At 31.7% G+C, this 25,114-nt stretch overlaps 2 protein-coding genes across 3 annotated transcripts in view; both read left to right on the forward strand.

The window, feature by feature from the left end:
* Positions 1-11,985, forward strand: LOC129944737 (serine/threonine-protein kinase Pink1, mitochondrial). Of its 2 annotated transcripts, none has more exons than XM_056054397.1 (5): positions 1-301; positions 353-568; positions 4,235-4,957; positions 10,322-11,317; positions 11,374-11,985. In XM_056054397.1, the coding sequence occupies exons 2-5, from the start codon at positions 434-436 to the stop codon at positions 11,557-11,559; spliced, it is 2,040 nt and encodes a 679-aa protein (XP_055910372.1). In that variant the 5' UTR covers positions 1-301; positions 353-433; the 3' UTR covers positions 11,560-11,985. The 2 variants fall into 2 exon arrangements, with proteins under 2 accessions (XP_055910372.1, XP_055910373.1); XM_056054398.1 differs by having other exon boundaries at positions 357-568.
* Positions 11,986-15,765: 3,780 nt separating this feature from the next.
* The window catches only part of LOC129944126 (dynein axonemal heavy chain 10), a 142,765-nt gene continuing 133,416 nt past the window's right edge, over positions 15,766-25,114 (forward strand). The window contains 4 exon segments of the mRNA XM_056053321.1: positions 15,766-16,012; positions 19,621-19,686; positions 19,789-19,866; positions 20,117-20,202. Coding sequence (XP_055909296.1) covers positions 15,781-16,012; positions 19,621-19,686; positions 19,789-19,866; positions 20,117-20,202 — 462 coding nt within the window. The 5' untranslated portion in view covers positions 15,766-15,780.

The following is a 25,114-nucleotide window of genomic DNA, read 5'->3' on the forward strand; positions in this document are numbered from 1 at the left end:
TTACTTGTTATTAAAATTTGTATGTTAAGGTTTTTAATTTCCACGGAACATAACATCTTAATATTTATTTAATTTAATACGCAATAAACCTTTGTTTTAATTTTGATTCAAACTTGAGGAACATATTAATAAGATAATTATTTGCAAGAACAGTCAAAAGTCAGGATTCAAAAAAGCCTATCAATCACTTGGTTACCTAATACTACCAAATAAATACGACCATCAAAATCTACGATTGATGTTAGCAACAAGAATCCCCTAAAGGGGGCTTAAGCGGTACAGCGTAGAAGAAGGCATAAAGGTAAGTCGTACACAATCGTAGTTCAAGATTATTGTTTTTTTTTTCTTTTAGGTAGATCTGAAAAAAATATTTTGTAAGTTGGTTATTCTTTGGGTGTGATCAAGGGAGCCAAGATAATACTAGGCCAGGATCATGTCTTTCCGATTGCTTAGCCATCGACTTGCCAGCCATGGTCGTCATTTTTTACAAAGTTACTGTAAACGAGATATATACACCAACATTTTTGAACACACAAACAGACGTTGTATTCCGGCGACAATAACAAAGGTGAGTAACATTAATATTTGCAAATTTACGTATTTATAGCAATGATCTCTCATTTCTCTGATTTCTTTTAACTGCTGGTTACAAGAGGTAGTATGTTATCATATATTTTGAAATTTGGTTCTGAAGAATCACAATTCATTGAGCTAAAACTTACATTACATTTTAAAAGCCTTAGATAACTCTTTAGGATTAAGAAGACTACACGCATGAATAAGCTCTAAGTATTGAGAATAATGAGGTTTATCAATAATCAAAACTTTTAGAACCCTGACTTAGATTTTTTTAATGTAAAAGTTAAAATTCGCAGACATAGCTGCACTAGTATATTGATTTTACTATCTAAGAAATACCATCGATCTGTTCATTCATGCACCTCAGCATAAACATGTATTAAAAGTTTATTTTGTCTTTTAAGACCAATTAGGTTTTTTATTGTAATTTATTTTAAAGCTAAATTCAAATTCAATCTAACTTTTTTCTTAAAAACAATTGTTGGTATTAATAATAATAATAATTACTTTTAAATAATGAAAATAAGAAGGAGCAAGGTTGACCAGGATGGAGAAACGAATAACATTACAGAATTTGAAATACAGGGCCTGATTAGAGAAATGTGATTTAATCGACTCTGGCAAGTTTCCGTGCATACAAATTTTCTTTTATGTAAAAAAGAAATTTATAGTCGAATTAATGGAAACCTCATAGTATGAACTTGGTATCCTTTTTCATATTGGGAAGAATGTAAGATGTATAATCGAAATACAGACGTTGCCGGTCAATTCTCCAAAACTTTAAACTTTTTTGTTTACCTCTGAACCTTTAGAAGTGACGTGAATTCAAATCCTGTTAACACAAACAGTGATTGTCAATTATCCGTTGATGACGCCCTTTTTAAGCTAATCATTTAATTCACTTACGAAAAATGTGGCTTTATGCTTGAATAAAGTTGGAACAAATTAGATCATTCACCAACGTGAGTGCTGTGTGGCAGTAACAGCTCGATTTTAAAAAGAAGTCTTGCCATCCGCAAGTTGTTGGAAACCGAGAGGAACTTGAACAACGATGTGTTCGATATTTAAAAGTTTTCAACGTTTCGGATGTAATTTGGAGCTTATTGAAATATACCACCAAAGATATCTTCTCTTCCTAGCTTGGCATTAAAATCTCCTTAGACAATTTTAATGTCATAGCCAAGGCACTGCTCATATGTCTTGTCGAAGAGCTCGAAGAATATGTCTTTGGTGTCTTCATCTTTCTTCTCTGTTGGGGCATGTGCTCATATTAGGCTTATGTTCGCGAATTTAGCCTTGGTGCGTATTGTCGTGATGTGCTTGCTCACACTGTTGAAACTCAAGACTTTTCCCTATAAGGTGTTCACTTAGTAGTTCAACCTTACTGGAACTGTAGATGCCACCGTTGATTCCAGTTTGAGAATTCATCCGCTGCCGTCTGGATAAGGAGAGATACTTTAGTGGAAACACCTCTCACCCCCTCTCTCCGCCTCTCCCCCTCTCTCGTTTGCTGCGTAGTAGAATAGTTCAAAAGTATTTTTGAAAGTTTTTGGACTACGTTGAAATCAAAGAGGTTTGAGTTCATATTCAAAAGTTTGAACAAGTGAGTAAATTCGTCATGCATGTCATAATTAGGGTGGTGTTGAGAAACACGCGTCGCTTTTACGCCTAAACTACTGAACAGATTTAAATGAAATTTAGAAAGGATATTGTTTGAGATTTAAGAAAGGACATGAGTTACTTTTGACCTCGGGAAAACAACGCATTCCCATGGGAAAAATTACTTTCTGGGGAATCTGATCGCTTTCACTCCTAAATTACCAAAGATTTGAATAATATTTGTATTTGTATAAAATTGATATTCCCAACCCTCAAAAAATAAGTTGTCGAACATGTTAAATTTATCATACACGAACATGGCATTCTTTCTAATGCTGTTTTGAAAGGTTTAATGAGGCGGTTGTAATTGTGCAGCTTTCTTTGAATTTTCAAAACAGTATCCCTTACAACTCCTTCAGTGACCTCACAAAATCCGTGAATTCTGCAAGAATTTTGCCTGATCATTTGTAGCCTATAAAGAGCCAATCCTAAGATAAATCTGTCCTTGAATTGTAAAAGTATAGAGGAAAATCCAGGCGTAACAACTTTATTGTCTACTCCGAAAGACGTTATTTGGAAACACGAATTATATTTTCTTATACTTCTCGAAATTCGCCGTGATTCATTGTTTATAAAAACAGAGATTTTAAGGGTTCTTCTGGCTCGCCAAGTAAAGGGAGTGAAACTTTAACACGAGAACAACACATGCCCGGAATTTCGTCTTTCCATTTTAGTGCTTCACAATGTGTGAGTTTTTTATCCATCCGACCAATGAGAACTAATCGATGATTAATGTAATCAATCATAGGGTCATAATCAAAAGCTGCGCCTTGAAATGCATCCCATGTATTACGTGTAAAAGCAGGTTTTCTTTGTGCCTGATGTTCAGCGTTCAAAGTAAGCCGTCTTTGTGATTCATCATGGGACTCTGACGCAATTAGTGATGCATGTCGCTTAGCCAGATAAATTAACAAATTATGTCGGACGTGGAGGGAGATATCGTCGAGTACCTCTCAGTAGACAACGTTATGTACACTGAGCAAGTAACATAATACCCCATAGAGTTTCTTAATTCTTTGGAATTATCAAGGGTGTCTTCTCATAAGTTGAGATTGAAGGTTGGTGTTCCAGTCCTGTTAATCAGAAATCTTGACGCACCAAAGTTATGTAATGGTACATGTCTACAGATTACTCACTTAGGACGAAATATTATAAAAGCTATAATCATGACTGAATTAGCAAAAGGAAAAAATGTTTTAATTCGCATTCCGATAGTTCCAACCGATTTGCTGTTTCAGTTTAAAAGAGTGCAGCTTCCTCTGAAAGCAGCATTTGCAATAACAATAAAGCTCAGGGACAAATACCCCATGTACAATTATATGTAGCGTGCTCATGAGTCTCAAACCCAAAAAAAACTTTACGTTCTAGCTAAAAAAGGTAAAACAAAACACGTCGTATATAAAAGTGTATTGCAGTAACCTATCTTCTTTAAATTTATTTACCTAACCTAACATATGACAATCACACCCAATCTCGGCACATTTCAAACATAGGTACAAAAAAGTACAGCCCAGGTTTTTTAATACTACTATCCAAAAAAAAACTATCTAATGCGGGTGAAGACGCGGGTAAAAGCTAGTTAATTAATACAAAATTAAATTAGATAAATAAGAAAAATTAGATTAGAGAAACATTACCAAACATCGATTTGGGGTGTCATTGGCTTTGTAGTTTTTGTTGATTTGAAAAACTCGTTATAAAAAGATATGTTCAATAAATGTAGCTTATATTTATGCATACCTGCATATACAATTTTTTGGTAATATAAACAGAGCTTAACATTTTACATAAACAAAAATCATATTAATTGTCAGTTCAATTTATCTTGATTTTCCAGATAAACTAAAAAACAATATCTTAGTTAACACATTTTTTATCAGCTAACTTATTCCTTATGTCATATGTATTAAAGTATATCTTATCTGTCTCATCATCCTTACAAAATACACTTTGAATGTTAAGTATTTATTACATATTTTGCCTTACACTTTTCTAGGCTGGAAACGACACAATTAAAAAGACTTTAAATGCTCACCACAGAAGTGGTATCTTTCGATTTGGTCAACATGCTAGAAGACTCTTTGTAGATAGCATACTTAATCGAGTTACAGCTCCATATTCAGAAGAGCTTAGAAATAAGGCAACAAAGAAACTTTTTTATGGGGATTCTGCTCCATTTTTCGCTTTAATTGGTGTGAGCTTAGCTTCCGGGGCGGGAGTTCTAACAAAAGAAGATGAACTCGAAGGTGTATGCTTGGAAATTAGGGAAGCTGCCAATCGTTTACAAACATCATGGAATTATGGTGAAGTTTCTAAAGTAATGGATGATGACTTCAGCATTGACAAATTGGATGTTGGACCTCCAATTGCAAAAGGTTGTGCAGCCGTTGTATATGCTGCTTCGCTTAAAACGGAAAATATAACACAAAATACAGTTGAGAATGCAGACGCAAATATGGAAGTAAAAACGCAGTCGAGCCTATTGCAAAAAGTTTCTTTTCGTCCCGAAATGATGTCACCGATTCAGAATATAAGTCGATTCGTTCATAATTTCGGTGGAAGTGCAGATAACCTTAACTTGTGTAGTCAGTCGCCAGCAATCGAAGATTTTTTTCGAAACGAATCGTTAAGACAGGAGGATAACAATAGGCAACAACCTTGGGACCCTATTGGTATTTCAAAATTTGATGGTGTCGACAGGGGTCAAATCCATAATGTGGTGAGTTTTGTTTACTACGCGTTTGAAAACAAAGTAAGGTTATGAAAATCTTTATCTTTATGAAAATCTTTACTTGTATATTTAACTAACAAATTAGAAAGCAAAGGGCACTTTATGGCCTAAACAGAATCTTAGGTACTAAGCTCTTTTAACGTGGAGAAACGATGTCGATTTGACCACTTCTAACTCCAAATAAGTCAGGTAATAATTTAGAAACCTTAAATTTGCAATATTGGTTGGCGAAGAAAATGTTTTTGAACACTCCATTTTATATAACTATTGGTAAAAAATGAATTTCAAAGATAGAATGTATAATTATTAACTTCGCACAAAGGTAAGTGTTTTAGTACAAACAAAAAGCCAAATGAAAAAAACGAAATTTGATTCATGGTGCATGGTTATCGCATACTTTCTCATAATCGTTATCAATTAAGATGAGTATAATTTTTGCAAAATGAGTGTTTATCAAGCAAATATTGATCACATTGATATATTCCATACAAGAGGTGTTATTGTTATAAATAACTATTCAAATTTTAAGTTTATGAATGTAAAGTATCAACATTGATATTTAAAGCAAAGTGATATCTTAATTATGAAAGAAAGTTCATATGAAGGTTCTTGTTGGAGTTTTGTTGATTTTGAATAATTAAGACAACAGTTGTAGGTCCTCGTTTTGTCTATTTGGGTTACTTTCACAAATCTTGTATTCATTTTTGTACTTCCGTTGTGAATTAGTTGCTACAATTTCAATTCATTCTGAGATGTTGTATATGCACGAAACGGGTTTAAATATAGATTACTAACTTGTCATTAGTTAACCGGCTATAGAAAATAAATTAAATTTAGTTTTTAAATGTTTAATATGTTTTATTTAGATTAAGATGTTAAATGTCTAAAATACCTCTCTAAAAAATAAAAACTGTTTATTAAATAGTTATGATTTCTCAATTTGTCGCAAATTTATCATTGATTATTGAAACAAACTAAATTTATTAATTAAACAAATAACATTTTGTTCGTTCACTCAATAAGATTTATATAAGAGGCATTTATAGCATTCATTAGTTGGAATTTCTTTGACAAGTGCCGATTTAAATCAAGCATTTCAGATTTAGTTAGATTTTTGTTTGAGATTTCAAAGAAAAGAGAATATATACATACATTGTATTGAATTGTATTGTATTTTTTTTTTCATTCATTTAAACTTTAAACTATTAAACAATTAATTAATAAGTAAGGTGTTCATTCTTTAACTAGAAGTAAGTGGTGAATGACACATCAATTGTAAATCCACTGGTATCTGATGTGGGGTGACAATCAGTGTAAATTAAAATACAAGAAAAACGAAAATTGAAATATAAGATAATGAAAAAGTTTGCTTGCAACTGTATAAAAAAATGTTAAAAGATACTCAACAATTCATTAATAATATACATCTTATAACTATTTTAATTTATGTACATTCATTTTATTGGAGCTTATAAAAAAAATACTAATTTAGTGATTCAATACAACAAAATTTAACGTAAATAACCAGTCTTTAACCTTTTTACTAAAACATGAAAAACGAAAGGTTTCTCTTATGGATAGGGGCAATTTATTGAAAATATTTGGAGCTGTATATGTATAAAAATGAGCAAAATGTGTTCTATAAGCAAAAGCTCCATTAACTAAGCTCATATTGTTCACACGAAGGTTGTACATTTGATTATTCCTACTAGGAATATTTTCGCTTGTTTGAAAAAACTCTTTTAAAACTTTAAAAAACTTCATTGGTATAATTAGCAATTCCTTAAATAAAGGCCAAGTCTCAGCCAACCCTTTTTTTATTTAAAACAATTCGTATTAAATGCTTCTGTGCAATCAATAGAGGTCGAAAGAAAAGTATTAACATAGGAACCACCCAGCTTGTTATGCCTTATTGCTGCTTTGAGTTTGCAAGCCCATAATATATAATTTTTAAAACTTTTTGGGAGCAAAAAGACTTAACATATGAATATAATTCTTTCAATTTAGATTGCTATCTATTACTACTCCTAGGTACTTAACACTGGATTGCTCGCATGGCCTACTATAGTAGACCACAGTTACAGTTTTCTTCATAACTTAACAGTTTTTTATTAGTATTAGATTTGAAATACTTTACACACCAACCTAAAATTAATAAATTATGGTTATTAAATGTTTAAGGCTAATTGAACATTACGCAAAAATATTTATTTTATTTATATGTTTTTAAAATAAAAAATGATAAACATTGTTAAATGGTTTAGCATAGGAGGCCACGCGTGCAATGGAGTATAAAAATAGGGCGCGTGTACTCCAGTGTTAAACTGTTGAACTGTTTCAATTTTAAAGCAACTATCTGTGCAATGTAAATTAGTTATAAAATTACTTTTACCACACTTATGACACAATCATGAGCGTGAAACCGTAAATTAAAATCAATAAGACTATTTCCAGTTACATTTAGATGTTTATCTAACTGCGGCTATAGTATATATTTTCCAAGTTCGAAAAATTCTTATTCTGATTCATGTTTGAACTTTCCCTCAGAATGTATTGCTAATTGCTATTGTGAACAATGTTCCAATGGGAAATTTATTGTAAGTTCCTTGGAATTTTTCCGTATTAATTTTGGTGGTACGTGCATGGGTTTGAACTTATTTCCTAAATAATCCTATACTATGAATTTAAAACTTTAATTTATAAATTCCTAACAAATAAAAATGTTACTGTGAAAACATTGTTTCCATGTGGGGTAATTTTTCGTATTTTTAATGACAACAAATATTGAAGACTGAAGAAATTTTACAAATCGTTAAATGCAAAAATCTTCGTGGCAACATTATAAAAATTATAAATTTTGTTGTTGATTTGTTTTATACAATTCAATTGAATTTGACGCACCCAATGGTTTTGTCTTCACATTGAAGGGGAATTTATTTGGAATATTTTGTTTTATTGTAAAAGGGAATTCCAACTTAAAATTTATCTTTTTTAATTATAATCGTTTGATAACACGTCACACAATCCGAAACTATTTTATTTGTTAAATGTTGTTCCCGGGAAGTTCACGATGACTAAGAATATTTTTTGTAATGGAACTTTCTTTGGAAAATACAAATTAATTGAACAAACTGTGTGGGTTAGGGGCCGTTTACAGCTATTAGTAAGAAGGGTTCTCATGTGTTTTACTAATAAAAAAAAATTGTTGAAAAATCGATAAATTTAGGTCATAAGTCGCCAGTTATTGAAATCGATTTGACCAAAATTTATACCGATATTTGACGATGTTTCCCTTGGATTAAAAATGATAATTATATACCGATCGATCGGAAATCACACAAAGAATTTTGCGCATTTATTTTGCTTAAAAAATGTATGTTTCTATTTTCCGGACGAAAATTCATTTTCTTGAACAGCTGATTCTTTTATGTTCAAAAGTGAAACGAATCGTTCCACTAATTTGGGTTCCAATTTCACACTATTCAAATGACAGATTTTTATCAGCAAACATTTTTCGATGGATTTCAATCAACAAATTCAAATGTTTGTTTTTAATGATGAAAATCAATGATAGTTACAACTGGCGCCTTAGGAGCACGCTATAGCTGTCATTGATTTTCATCATTAAAACCAATTATTGGAATTTTCTAAGCAGATCGGTTGCAGCTTTAACTTTTGGACATACAATAATCAGCTTCATTGGGATTTTTTGGCAGGTCGTTTATTGCTATCATTACAAATTTCTGTCATTGAAAAAAGTTTATGTTGCAGTTTTGGGCAGGTATTGGAAGTCAGATGTAGTATTGCAGGTAGGACATTGGGAGGGGGTTCTTTTTTGAGGAGGTGGAGGTGGGTGGTGAGGTATGGCCAAGTCGGGGTCAGATGAAGTTTTTTATTTCAGATTTTGCGTTGTTTGTGGGGTATATACAATCCCTGGCCATATTATTAGACGCACTTTAAATTTTATGCAAAATTTTAATTTCCAGTTATTTTTATCAGGATTTCTAATATTGCAATGCATTTAAATTATTTTGTATGCAGAATATAAAGTATTTCCTAGAAATAAAGCAACAGATTTAAAGAATTTTTTTTAATTAATATTCAGTTTTGTTGTTGTTATTTTTGTAATTTTGTTCAATATTTTGTTGAACCTCCTTTTGCTTTAATAAGAGCCTAAGCGCGGCATACTGTCAATGCATTATTTGACTGTTTCCTGCATTTGTGGGTGGTGATTCCACACGTGAATTACTCTTTCAAAAAGTGACCGCATCTTTAGCTACTTCCATCTTCACCAGCTCCCACACTTTCTTAATTAGGTTCATATCAGGGCTGTTTCCTGGCCAGTCCAACAGAGGGATGTTTTCATCCCTCAAATAAGTTTTTATGGACCAGGCTAATATTATAATCATTCTGCAATGCGTCTAATAATATGGCCATGGACTGTGAACAGAATCCAACTCCTACATAGTGGAGATCGTATATTCTCCAATCGATTTCTTGGTTGCTAATCAGTTTTCTTGTGTGGTTCTTCAAAAGATCATTCTTGGTATAAATATTTTAAAGGCAGTTTGGTGACTTGCTTGCAAGGCTGACTGGTTTATCGGTAAGCTCATTGCTAGGGATGCCAACGTGTCCAGGTGTCCATATCAATTGTATGTGCTGGTTTGAATTTACCAATAATGAGCGGATGTTGTTGATTAGATTGATGGTGTTATTGTTGGTATTTGAAACAGTTTTGGTCGTAGAGAGACTGTCTGCACAGCACCCTTTTATACTCTTTTATAGCACCCTGAGTGGCAGTAAAAATGGCAAAGGCTTCTGCAGTTCAGTTGGGTGCGGCTTGTGGAAGTAGTCCAAAAAGTACATTGCTACAATCTTCATTTGTGATAGCAAATGTTGTAGTGTTTGAGGTTTTGGTACCGTCCGTCAAAGTGAATTTCCAATTTTTAGACTTGAGCGCAGATGAAATCCTTAGGAAAATCTTTGGGTATATCTCAACATTTGTATGGACTTTCAGTTCAGATGCAAGGTTTATTATAAAGGAATTGGAATCGATGAGCCAAAGATGTTCCAGAAGAGGAGAATTGTTGAAATGGCGGATGGTCTTTTATAATTTCTTTTTATGTGCAGTGTTAGGTTGACTTCTTTGTCGATTATTAAGTTCGACGAAAATATCAGTTTAGCATATTATAGCTGTTCAAAAGTAGGGAGACCGGCTTTTATTTTAAAATTGTTTGTTTGTGAATAAAGGTTAATTTAGCAAATATTTGTATATTGACAAAAACCACTGTTTTTAAAGAGCCAAGACTGATTTATTTGTATATTTAATTTTGTAAATTGTTTTATTTGCAGGAACCAATGCACAATACGAATGCCAGCATCAATCGTTATCCTTTGGCAATGAAAATGATGTTCAATTATGACATTCAAAGTAATGCAATGGCAATTTTACGTGCTATGTACAAAGAAACCGTACCAGCTCGTCGTCGCGCATTAAATAAATCCTCTGAAGAATGGGAGAAACTAATACATGACCAAACGTATACTTTACCTCCACACCCTAACATTGTCTTAATGTTTGGATATTTTTGTGCAGAAGTGGGAAATTTTCGTGACGGTCATATACTATATCCAATTGCTCAGCCTCCTCGAATAAATCCTCAAGGTTATGGGCGAAATATGAGTCTTTACCTCTTAATGAAGCGATACGATTACAGTCTTCGAAATCTTCTGGACACCAATGAATTAAATACACGAACGAAAATTCTTCTGTTTACACAACTTCTCGAAGCTGTTACACACATCAACCGACATGGCATTGCTCACCGCGATTTAAAATCAGACAATATTTTGATTGAGAAAAATGATGATGGAACACCACCAATTCTTGTATTATCAGACTTTGGGTGCTGTTTGGCTGATAAGTCCCATGGTTTGCAAGTCCCCTATACATCTTTTGATATCGATAAGGGTGGAAATGCAGCGTTAATGGCTCCCGAAATAATAAACAAGAGGCCAGGGGCATTTTCTGTGTTAAATTATGCCAAATCCGATCTATGGGCATGTGGAGCTATTGCTTATGAAATATTTGGCATGAATAATCCCTTTTATTCGGAAAGTGGTTTTGAAAATGGAAAGTCCTCTTTAAAAAACATGGATTATAAAGAAACTGATCTTCCAAAATTAACAGATGAATGTCCTTATATTGTTCAGCAGTTAATCTATAATATATTGAATCCTAATCCAACAAAAAGAGTCAGTCCTGATATTGCCGCAAATGTTATGCAATTATTTCTATGGGCCCCATCAAGTTGGCTTAAGGCTGGTGGTATGCCGTCTAGCCCTGAGGTAAGATTTTGATACTCCATTAATGATCATAAATTTAAATGTTTTGACTTTCAAAGGTTCTGCAATGGCTTCTTTCACTCACAACGAAATGCATATGTGAAGGTAGATTACAAGGCAATGATGTCAGTTTTCAAAATGGACGAAGAACTTTTGTCGAATATCTACTTATTTGTAGTTTTTTGGCGCGCGCCCGACTACGTAGAATTAGAGGAGCACTCTCTTGGATTCAAAACATTATTTGAGACTCTAAGAAACAAATGCTTGGCTTTTATATTCACACAAAGTTTAACTTATGAACTTTAAAAATAAAAGTCTGGAAATGTGAAAGGTTGAATACGAGTGTATAATCAAAATTAAAACTTTGTCTGATAATTAAATATGTTTGTTTGTTTCTTCTTCTTTCTATTTTTATTTATTTTGTTATGCTTAAAAATTATAAAAGTGTTAAAAATTAAAGAACTATGTTATTTTGGTTTAACCCTACAATCTAAAAATGGATGATTTTATAATATTTTTAGCTAATTTTCAGAATATTCAGCTTATACTTAAATCATCAGATCTTATGTTAGAATGCCCAGTGGCTTAAAAATTAACATTTAAAAGAACAGTTGAATGAAAAATAAAACAGTAATTATAAAATAATAAATTAAATAAAATATTTGTCTTTATTTCTAAAAGTCTTTTCAATAAAAAATGGATGGGACCTACAGTTTTAAGCCGAATCCGAATGGCTGCTTTGAAGAAGGACAGGAATTACTCTTGGAGAATTTGTCAAACCCTCGAAAGAGGCAGTACAGGTGGAAAACACTTTAGAGGGCACAGGTTGGGATTGAACCCAAGACCTCTGGGACGAGAGTCCTACGCACTAGACACTATGCCACGGGTACTACGGGGGTTAATGTAGAATATAAGTTGAAAGTTAAAAGATGAAACAATGATAATGATAGCTGAAACGAATGAAAGCTAAAAGAAGTGTTTTGTATTTTTTAGTTGACAAAATCTGCTACTGATCAGCTTCATTTATACAACAAATATTACATTGAATCCCTTAATCGATTAAATATAATATACATAAACCCATTTGACGTTTTTCTTGACGGCCTTCTTATAAAAACTTTTAAGTCGCGTAACTTTTCATATTCTTTTAATTTTCGTTAAGCAATCTTATTGACACTCCCGTAAATATTAATGCAAATAACTTCCTACGCTTGCGAGACTGTCCGCTATCTATCTTTAATAATGTTGAAATAATGTTAGAAAAAGTTGTATGTTATTTGTCTTTACTTAAAGATGATTAACATCCAATTCTTCAAATTAAAATTAAGCATAACCTTTTGTGCGACAACAACTAGTTTCTTGCATTTTTGTATAAGTGTAAAAATGCCCTATATCTCGGTAAAAATCTCGACTGTATTTACACTGATTATTCTACTGCTTTTAATATCTACAGATTTAAGCTGAAGGAAATTGGACTTCCTCTTTATTGCATTTGTGATTTTTTGCAAAAGGAAATTGGCTAAAACTTAATCTGATTAAATGTCACGCAAATCCCTAAAAAAACATACCCCTGGTCTAGTTGCATTAATAATTAAATATGGCAGCAATCTATGCACCGCCTTCATATCTCACGGAGTATATAAATACATAATTTTGATTGTTAGTAAAGCCAACTTTATGTTTTGATTTGTTAAAACTGCTTCAAAGAATTTCAGGATCCTTATGTTACTCTAGTTCTATATAACACTTTGGTTCGGCCCCATCTTGAGCAAGCATATTCTCAGATATGGACTTCTTCTTACTAGATCCACTAGAATGGGATAACATCTGTTCTGCAAATCGACACAAGTGTGTTATTGTAGTTCCTTTCATATCTAACTAAATATTAATACTGCACAAAGGATAAACCAGATGAGAATATTTTTTGCGTTGGCAGCCTTTTGGTTGTAAGATTTAGCTTGTATTAAGCTTTCTTAGGCAAAGATCTAGTGTTTAAATTTTTGAGTATTGGTATCACAAAAAATATGCATCCTCATTAAAACACTATTGATAAACGTATGTTATTCCTTTTAAAGTATCTCAAAATGTTCATGATATGTAATGTATGCATGTAAATTAACCTACACTAGTTAAAACAAATCATGTCTGTTTTACAAATTCTATGTATGTGTGCTGATTTTAATGTAAAAACAGTTTTTATTTCTGTATAATTATTTTTATTGGGTCGGGGGAAATCTTGAGCTTATACGCTGATTCAAATGGAAAGTCCAAGACTAAAAAAAATAGTCATAACCCTAAGGTTATCGCAAATATGTTTGCAAACTTCTTAATAAAAGCTTTTAAAGATACAAACGATTTGAAGTAAATTTTCCTCATATGAATTCAATTAATTTTGAAATACGCGAAGATTCTGTTGCGCTGATAATAAGTGTTTTAGTCCAAGCCATATTCCATCTTACAAAATTGTTTTGCCTATTTATCATATCCGCCTTTTCTTAATATCTCGAAAAATGCATTCATTATACCTGTGCTCCTAAAAATGAAGTAACTAACTACAGACCTATTCCTTTCATGGTCCTTCAAAAAGACATCTACAGTTATTAATTTTTTGAATTTGACGTCCTTTTTTTTTAGTGTTTTAAAAACTTAGAAAAAATGATTATGTATTTACTGATTTTAGTAAAGCCTTTGACAAGTTGTGTCACAATACGTTAATTTCAAAACTAAAAAATCAAGGTTCTAACATCAACTTCTTAAATTGGAATTGTAATGACAATATGGATAAATTCATTTTAAATTCTGGGGCCCCTCAAGTAAGCCATTTAGGCCCAATTTTATTTATAAATCACTGGATTTTAATCATACAAAATTCGCTCGTTCTCATTTATGCGGATGACATTAAGCTTTTCAAAAGTATAAACTGACTGTTTACTTTTGCAAGAAGATAATTTTATTAGTAAAAATCATTACGTTTTCAATGTTGACAAATGTTGAACCATGAGTTTTACAATCAAAAAAGGTTCCTTTGATTTTAAGTAAACGTTTGATACATGTTGATACATTTAAGAAAGTCTCTGCGTTTTCTGATTTACATATGTGTAATCCTTGATCCCAAGTTAAATTTGAATAAGCATCTAAACTAAATAGTTACTAAAGCTGATAGGATCCTAGGATTCATAAAGAGACACCTGACTCTTCTTTTCTTCTCTTTGTTTAATTTGTACGACCTATAAATATAGTTTGAATAGCGTCTGTAAATGATAATCTAAAATGCATTTAATTTAAAACAATGTTCTTTATATAACATATTTAGATTATAAGTATTATGTACATATAAATAAGTATTGTTATCGTTAGTATTTATCGAATTGAAATAAATAATAAAATAAAATCTAGAAGCAGTTGACGCAAATATCGGCTTCGTATATAAATAGAAAAAAAATATCTTTACCTTCGTAAGGAATAATAGAAAAAAAAAAGATAATTTAATTTTGTCAATTAGGCTGTAAATTAAATATCTCACACGTATGATAATACAAACTAATATTCTCCTCTTTGTCCGATTGCATCTTTGTTCTTCACGACACTAGCGACAACATCATGTAATTTCCCTAAAAATGTTTACTCATGATAGTTTTGTATCCGGTATGGGATGCTTAGATAAATAAATAAATTGGGTGGTGACTTACAGCTCTCAACCATTCCTTCCATACGGTGTCAAAAGCCTTTTCCAAATCAACCAGAACAGCACCTGTGCATTGTTGTTTTGATTTATTCCATTGGATATCAGACACGAGCTTAGACGCGGCATGAATTGTGTCATGACCGTCCTTGAACCCAAACTGTTTATCCGGAATTATTTTGTTGTCCGCAGCTCACTTAGTCAGAGCCCTATTGACGATCTTTTCGAAAACTTTGCTGATAGTCGGAAGAAGACTTATCGACCGAAGATTTGACGGGTTGGAGTTGTCCTTTCCCTTTCCATCCATCGTTCGTTTTATTGTTTTATTGTTGCAACAGTCCAACGAACTAACCATCAAGCCATGGGTACTACTAGATACGAACTTTTTTCTGAGGTAAATGCTGTTGAATGGATGCGTGGCGATAGGTTACCCTAAGATGGGGCGGCGGCGGCGGCGTGTTGACATCCTAAAACTGAATTAATAGAAACTAGCACATTACTGGTGCACTTCAATAGTCTGTTTGTAACTAAGCAAAATTTTATAAGCAACAATTGATAAACACGAACACGTAGAAAATATTTTTTTAAATCTTAACAACGCATGAGTTTGGTTACCTTGTTACTTTAATTGTTGTTATTCAAAATATACACTCATTTTCAAAAACATAACAACTCATGAGTTTACTTTTTTAAAAAGAAAAAGATATATTATTTAAAAAGGTTAAAAAAAATAATTACTCATCGTTCGTTATTTAATTTTAAAAGATATCTGCTAAATTGCAGCATGGAAGAAGATCACAGGATAAATTGGATAAAACATGTCATATCAAACGTTCTGGGTGTTTTTGATGCAAAGTTCGTTAATCCTTTAATAGAAGAAAACTATAAGAAATTTTGCAATTTTGTCAATACTAAAGTTCCCGAATCTGAACATAAATTTGATGCTATCGTTGTTTTTGTATGGAGAACGTTTTACGATAAACTTGTGGAAGAAGAAGTTACTGTACTCGAAGAAGGTATGTTCTTTAGTATTTTACTTTACTTAGGTGTACATCGTAGTATTTTGTGCAAAAATGTCCGTTTAAAAACGATATTTATATCATAGTTACTGATTAAAAAAAATAAATTTCTTAGATTGGGCAGGTTCAGATAACAAGGGGGACTTTATTTGCAGTCAAAATGGACCAGGGCAGCTAGTTAGTTTTTTCAGATGTCATTAATTTAAAATTTGGAACTTTACTTGATTTCTACCAAAAAAAATCTTTACACACGTAACCAGACATTTATTACTAGTGTTTTGCATTGTAAAAAAAAGTCCTCTCTTTTTCAATATCACAATAAACCCTTTACTCTAAACTTTCAATAAAATGGTGCACTTACAGCTGGGTTCTACATTTTACTTTCACTCGAATTGAAATTAAAATCGATTGAAAATATAAATTAGAGTTCTGAAATTTACTTTTATCGATTTCATATATTTCGAACATAAAACGAAGTGAATTTTCTTGTTTTAAATTTCGGTTTTTGTGATTTTCAAGTGATTTCGATCATATTCAGTTGGTTTGATTTCGTTCGACATGAGAAAATAGTTTAAAACAAAAGAAGATTCACTTAAAGGAATTAAACTTTAACTTTTTTATATGCACTTCATTCGTAAGAAGTTGCATATTCTACTTTGTATTTGAGGGAACGAACAAAGTATTTAAAATGATTATTCATGTCATGTCTTCTCTATGGTAAAATTTCGAATAAAACAACGTTTTTTTTTATTGACTCCAGTCAACTTTCTAAAAAAGTTTGCCTTAATTAAATATCAATTTATTGACAGCTGGCCAATCAGATACTAAAAACTTGACTTTACCTCAAATCCTTTATGCCGTCTAAAACTGTCCATTTTGAATGCAACTAGCTTTTTGACAAGAGTTTTCAGAAATAATACTCGTGTTTAAATTTCAACTTTTTAGATTGTTATTAAGTGTTTTTTTATTTTTTAAACAAATTGTATAAAACGTTTTGACTTCTTAGATTCTTTGTTTTATAACTCCATAACGTGTTTTATTTCTAAGAGAGTGAACTTTTTAGACATTTTTTAAAGGGTTGAAATTCCCTTCAATTCAAAACTAATCGTATTGTGCTAATGGAAATGACCCCTATAATATTTTGGATTATCTGTTTTTTGTATATGAAAAAAAAAATTGTATTAAGTTTCTAAACTTTGGTGCAAAAAATATAGCACTTTTAACTGAGGACTGGACTAAGAACATAATATAAATCTGACATTTAGGCCTAGTCCAAAACCTAAGCACAATTTTATTAAATTTTGACCAATGGACGTACCAGACTGGGGGGTCATATGAGCCATAAAGCTTATACAGCTAAGTTGTAATTGTAAGGATTTTCTAGTAATTTAACGACATTCAACAAAAAGTGGTTTGCCCTTAAAAACATTTAATTTTTTTGTAACTTAAGTAATGCTTTTAATTATTTTTATAAAATTTGTTTCCAAGAAAAAGAGCAAGGTTCTTAAGAAGAAACCTTGAATAAGTGATCTTCAATTTTATATTAATTTTCCTTTAAATTCCTGAAACTAGCCTTCAATTCCATATTATTTTTGTATGTACATAAATAGTGAACATGAAGTGATATCTACTTGCGACACATGGGAACTATGTTTGCAAGTAGTGCATTCGTAAAAAATTTCGAATCAAACATGACATTACGATGGTAAAAGTAAAAAAGAGTGGGTCCCCCATTCCATCCGTCTGTCTGTCTGTCTTGAAACTAAGCCGGTTTTTTTTTCATTTTTTAATACTAAAAGTAACAGCAGTCCCCATACAAATTCGTTGGTGTTAATGCAAAAATTCGATTTTTTTCAGAAATGAACCAATAGATTTTTTTAAACTTTCTCTAACTTGTTTCTTAATTTGGCTTTTTTCTACAAAAAAAAAAAAGGGTACCCCTCATAAGGCCGATGTTTTCAAATTTTCTCAAGAACTTAATTAACAGATTTCAATAATCTTGTCTTTCAATGCAAGCTCTAAATTGATGATGATTTTTAATGATCGAAAATGTCATTATTTGTTTTTAATGGCATTTAATTTTTTGAGAAAAATGTATTCTACAGGTAATATATTTCATTCAAAATTGATTTTCTGTTGAATAAAACTTTTAAGATCTTAACAAATTAAAGGAATCTACATTTTAAAGTGAATTTGCTTTAGATGTTTTAGAACTGAGATTTAAACACGAATTTCAATAATATAAATGTTCCAAAAACAGCAAAATTGACGCTTTTGTTAAACTAATGACTAATTGAAAAACATAATAAACGTTTTATATTAATTGACATAAAACCTTTGAATCTCTTGAGATTTGAAGTGAAAAGAGATTATGAAACGTGTAATTTGTGACTGCCACACAAAAGTTTATTTCCATCTTAGTTTGTTTTTATTTTATATTCAGAGAAAGTATATACTCAAATGCAGTTATTTCCTTAAATTCAAGAACCAACAATTTGTCTCTCTACAACTTAAAAGTTTTGTTGACTCTTTTAAGATCAAAATATTTTCTAGCTGTCTAGCATCAACTCCAATCTACGAGTAAGCAGACTGATAGCGGTAGTAATTCTCATTTTCTGGGTTTTTGAATTTTTGTAGCGTTTTTCGCATTAATATAAATGACATCAAAAAAGAATATATTCTTTTTGGAAGAAAGCAAAGTTTCAAAACCATTGCGTACATTTCTCCATGAAAGCAATAAAAACCCTCTAAACTATTGTGTTTTGCTCTTAAATATGGCATATTTAAAAAACTGTTTATAGCTTGGAATGCTTTCATATGAAGAAAGTCTAGTAAATTAAATAGTTAGACTATACCTTGCTGGACAATAGCGCTCTAAAATAATTTAATAATTAAAGTTGCCATTTTAGCCCTTGAAATGTGTACACTTAAGGCTAAGATGGACGTTATGTTATTTAAATTTTGTTAGCCTTTTTCAAAGAAAATTTTTAAGCTAATTTTTTATGTTAAGCGCCCTCCTGATTAAAAGTCAGGATCCGCCCTTGATTTATTCATCTGACAATTTAGCTTACATTGTTAATTTTATTAGACTGAAACATTTTTGGGTATGGAAACTGGAACATAATAATATAAAGGAAGAATCTCTGTGTGGCTTATTATTACAATTATAAAAATAGAAGTTTGCAACCACGTCTCAGTGGTTTAAATTAAAAGAAAAAAGCATTTTCTCTTAATTAAAAATACGAAATCATTTTCTTCAATATTCAGGTTCCTTTACAAAATTTGTGAGTTTCTGCATTTTCGAGTTTTAATTCAAATTTCCATTTGCATTAGAAAACATCTGCGGATTAAAATAATTTTATATACAAACTGAAACAACCATGGCATTGTTACCCGAAAAATTATTCTTTTATTAATTTAAACTTAATAATTTTGAATTTCGGTCACATAAAATCTACTATTTCTATGCTAATGGAAATAGAAATGATAATGATTAATGTTTTCAAAAATCCTCTAAACTTTGATCTTTTTAGCCTATGTACATTTAATTTAGAAAACAAACTTTTTTACGAAAAAACAATAAATATCATTTATTTATTCTATAGTTTTTCCTCCTCCAGTCGTTGAAACGGATAAGAAGGACAAAAAGTCTAAGAAAAAAGATTTAAAAGGTAATAATGAAATGGTTATTATTTAGCTATAGGAGTACTAAATAGTAATAGTAACAGTAATAATAATAATAAATTAAACATTTAATTATATGTAAAAATAAGGAAAAGCAAAACCATCTGCTAGGGATGTTACGGAAACAAAAACTGATCCAGAAAGTGGAAAAAGTTCCATTCCATCAGGTAAGTTTCTCTCCTAGTTTAGTATTTTACATTCACTTTTTTCTTAACTATATGGTAACATACATTTATTTCCATCTAAAACCAACACTATAGGGAGCGATGATGATGATGATATTGGTAAATTTAAGATTTAGCAAAGCATATTATACTTTTATTTTTATTTTTATTTTTATTTTTTATACTTCGTTAATTTAAAAAAAATTCTTAAATATAATAATAACCTTTATTTATAATAATTATTTAAATTTAGCAAAAAAAGCAACAAAGTCCAAAAAGAAAAGTAAAAAGGCAAAAGTACGAGATACTCCTCCTGAACCTGTTTACGTTGAAGTTAAGGTAAATCATAATAAAAAAATCTTTGTGTCACTGTAAGACCCTATAAATGTTTCACTTATATAGAGCGTTGCCCTAGCATTTTCAAAACAATTGGTAAGAGTCTTAAATGTTTAGTTTTCATAATACAAAATTTTGACCGAAATAATTCATACTTTCTTATTTGAGTTGCAGACACAAATCAAACACGTGGGGGTACAAATTATGTTTTAAGTTAAGATTTAAATTATTTGAAAACAGTTAAATCAGGAAATAGTTAGCTTGAACCATTTCAAACTTATGTATCTTACCTTGAAAATAGTTAATTGGAATTGTAAGGAAAGTGTTTGATTTTCAGTCGTTTAAATATTTTATCTCCACCGACGAGAGCTGAGGCTACATTTTTTTTCGTCAAATGAAAGGGGTATATATATTAAAGTTACAGAGGTAGGCTTAGTAAAGGTGGTTCTCAGTGCCCGAGAAAAATTTCATCACCATTGAAAAAAGTAGGGGCACCACTATAAATGCATTCTATCTTGAACTCATTGAATCAAATATGGTTTCGACAGACGACCAAATGACCACATTCTGAGGCACAGGTCACGAAAAACGCATTTTTTACGTTTGTGGACTTTTAGGAAATTGGTCGCATTTGAAACCCCTCGAGTTCCTGTGTTCAAATATGTAAATGTCCGACAAACGTGCTGTTAGCCGTATTCCACTGACATACGCGACATTTAACATTTTTTGGATAACAGACGTAGCTCTTGGTTACAAAAGTTGAAATATATACAAAAATATTTAGTTTGTATCACACTGAACAGCTGTGGAGCGCGATAAATTTCACTATTTTGTATTAAATTTAATTTTAATCATATCATATATCAACATAAGGATTCAGTAAAATAACAAAATGTTGGTTCTAAAAGTAGAGCTACAGAAAACACAAACAGCGATATTTTTCTGATGAAAATAGTATTTTATAATAAAGTTTGCACTTTGCTACTAAGTGTACAAAGAAGATCCTTAGCATGCTATATTTTTGAGGTAGCCGCGGTTAACAACTTTTTCGACCGTATCGGTCGGTACGTATATGTGTAATTTCTTGAGTAATTTAGGTTAGGCTAATACATCTAGAATTCGGTCTTTTGCATAGCCCAATAATAAAATGTGATATGACACGATCATAAAGCAATAATGGCTCGAGTTTTGTGGCTTGTTGTCGTCTTGATAAAACGTAGGTAATTCCTGCCTAATTTTGTTAAAAATTTCTTAATAATTCAAAACTTATATTTTTACCAATCGTCCAATTCATGAGCAAATACCGTCCAAAATAAATCATTGCACCTTATGCATTATTACCTTCCAAGAAATACGGATCAATTACGAATTTTGATCATAGAGCACACCAGTGACTTTCTTAAGACCAAAGTCACCTACTTAACGACGTGTGGGATATCCAAGTCCAATATGCTGTCATTGCAAATTGTGCCTCATCGCTTAAGAAAATGTTGTTTAAAAAGTAGGTGTTCCGAAGAAGCTTATCGGGTCATAATTATCGCTTGAAGTATCCAGGGGAGTTATATCGTCTGAGCGGTAGTGTTGCCTTTTACTATATGGCAAGTATTGCATTCGTAAAAAAATTTGAATGCGAGATTTTAATAAAACGAAGATGGACGAAAGTGGGACCGCCATTTCGTCCATCTGTCTTCGCCCCTGCAGCCAACACCATTGAGTCAATTGTTCAAATTCGAAAATTAAGGTTTTTAGCTGCTCTTTAAGGGTACACCCCATGGAACTAATCAACCGGCCTAAATACTTCTTTTCTGCACAAGCTCTTATTCTGTCTGATAAATATATGGTAATCAAAAATTTTAAAAATTCAGTTTTTAATTTTGAAAAAAAAAACATTCAAATTCAACATTAAAAACTCGAAAACAGTTTATTATTTTTTACGAACATCAAATAAAAAACGTAAATTAATAAGTTCTAAGTAACTACTTACTAAAATGACATTTTATATGCATATACAAAATTAATTTAAAAAGAAAATCGCTAAACAGATTTTCAAATACAAATTTTAAAAGATTAAGTTTTTTTTGAGAAATTAAAATTCTTGAAATTGCGATCTGCAGACAAGACGATAGTGATTCATTTACGTGTAGGATATCTTAGAACGATCTCGTCAACGATTATAATTTTCACGATAATCGTTTACAAAATTACAGAATGACCTCAGCATTTCCGAATGCATGTCTTTCATAGTAATAAAGTCTACGCTTGCCTAAAAATTAAAAGGATATTGAATCTTCCTCTTTACAAAAGTCACTATTCATTCAATTTACTATTTATTTAAACAAATTTTATTTTAGAGTACTATTAAAGTATTTCAATTAATTTATTAAGATAACCCTTAAAAGGCGGATACTTTATGACTGCTGTGAAATAGGTAATGAAAAAGGCTATCTTATACATCTTAATTTTTTTGCTCAGAGTATGAATTTATTTTTCTTTTGTAGAAATTTGCTATACGTGCCAAAATATAATGGATAGAACTTATTTTATGAAGATTCATTTCTTTATAATTTTAAATCGACAACAAAAAGATGGGAAATTTTAAGCATCTAAAATCGTATAGAAACCCAAGTTGGACACATTACATGTTTGCATGACCATAAATTACGACAAACAATACTACAATATACAATATATATATATATATATATAAGTCTATGTCATTGTCGGTTCTTATACGCTCAAATGATAGTCCTTTTGTAAGCTCGATTGATAATTTGCTTGAAGCAGATTTTGCTGTTAATTTGATGCTGCAAATGAGAGTCACGATTCCACCTGTTCTGAAAAACTTTAATGGTTCTATTGGACAAATCTTCTTTCGCACTCGTACCATTGCTAGAGTATTTAAAGATCTTGACATACACAAATCCGCTCGCCCGGATAGTATTCCCGCTATTGTTTTAAAGAGGTGTTCCACTATGGAAAAACCACAGCGTAAGCTTTTCCACGGTGTCCTATTCTACAGGTCTCTCTCCGAGTGGATGGAAAACGGTTTTTGTTCAGCCTGTCCCTTAAAAAGGACAAATCCTCCTCACCCTCTAACTATCGTCAAATATTTTGAAGAACGAAAGCTTTTTAATGATTGGCATGATGGCTTTCGTAGCAATAATCCCTGGTGATCTCATGGTTTATCTTACTGAACAGTGGAACAAATCTTTACATCGCTTTGGAGAAAGTAAGATTATCTCTTAATGTTGTAAGACATTTGATAGAAATTGCCATTCGGATCGTTTAATTCAAGTAGTATTGGACGTGTTCCAAAGCAAACGCCGCTGGTGTGCTCCAGGGCTCCGTTTTGTCTCCGACACTCTTCCTTTTTTTTTTTATAAATGAACCTTTGTCTGAAACTTCTAAACCACAATGTTTCGCTGATAACACTACCCTCAACTTTCATATTCGTTTGTAAGTTCTCGTCCTTATTCTTCGGATGTGGACTAACAACAGAAGCATATGATAAGCTCATAAATTTTGACAATATTGTCCAATCGTGAAGAATTTAATGCTTCAAAAACTCAATGCTGTCTACTGTCACACAAGCACAACCATCCCTAATGCCACTATCCATGGTTAGTACTTGCATCGAAGAGACTGAACAGCTTTCAGTTCTATGTATTACAAACCACTTGTCGTAGAGTGATCACATATTCGACATCGCCAAAAATGCTTCGAAGTATTTAGGTTTTCTCCGACGATGCAAGAAGTTTTTTTTACCCCTATCTACCCTATGATCAGGCTATAATTTCCGAAGCTTCTATTCGTCCAAAACTCGAGTATAATTCTCATACTTGGGCTAGTGCTCCAGTAACGTACTCGAGTCTATAGGATAGAAGTGAAAAAAAGAGCTATGAAAATGATATGTGATCGTTCTATTCCTGAGGCATTTGCTTCTCTTAAACACAGCCGCATGGTTTCATGCCTATCATTGCTTTATCGATATTTTGGCAAACAATTCTCTAGGAAAATAGCCAGTTGTATTCCTCCCGTTAAACAATTCCCGTATTCTAGGAATGGTCATCAGTTTACCCTTAAGCGTTAATCGTTTAGCCCAAGGACGTCACAACTGGTTTTAAATATAAGCTAGATTTGTAACTATCCGACTACTGGGCTTCTGCTAAAAGCAACACCCTCTAAGTATCTTCAAATCTTTGTACGATAAACTAGACATTTTGAAGTAATTTTTTGAACTGTAATTATATTCGTATCTTCTCAATAGATTTTTACACGATTTTGCAATTTTCCATCCACCAATCCTTATTTCTGATTACATGCTGAATCATTTTACTTACAATTGGCGATGTGGGGAAGTCAAGCACTTTAGAATATAGTCGCCTTGCTTTTAAAGAGTAAAAGTAAAGATTTTTGGTAAACCTTTGTCTAAATATTGATATCATATTTTAGAGTTTTAATTAGTAGGTTGAACAATTTTTTGATGAAACTCTTCTGCAGTTTTTCCATTATTTAAAAAAGGCGTAGCACAATGTCGATTTAACGAGTGAATTTAAGGTTTTGTACTTAGTTGATAAGTGGAGTTTATACGTTTCTGACAAATTTTAGTTTTTTATTGGAAGTGGGCCTTGATGATGTCTTACGACATGAAGACGGTTACGTTGCAAGAACAATTTACTATATATTGTTTTGTTTTGCGCCAATTACTTCTTGAGAAAACCATTATCTTCGCTTTATCTGTGGTTTATCCAATTGTAGATTTTAGATAGTTTCAAACAAAGCCAACAGATCCTTAGCGTACAATAGAATATTGATCATACTACCTGCAATTGTGATTTTATCAGGTAGTTTGGTAACAACATCATTTATAAAAAGCAAATAACAAAAGATACTGTAAGTGACAGCAACAGCAATA

This window comes from Eupeodes corollae, chromosome 2 (genome assembly GCF_945859685.1).
Source record: "Eupeodes corollae chromosome 2, idEupCoro1.1, whole genome shotgun sequence".
NCBI classification, from domain to species: domain Eukaryota; kingdom Metazoa; phylum Arthropoda; class Insecta; order Diptera; family Syrphidae; genus Eupeodes; species Eupeodes corollae.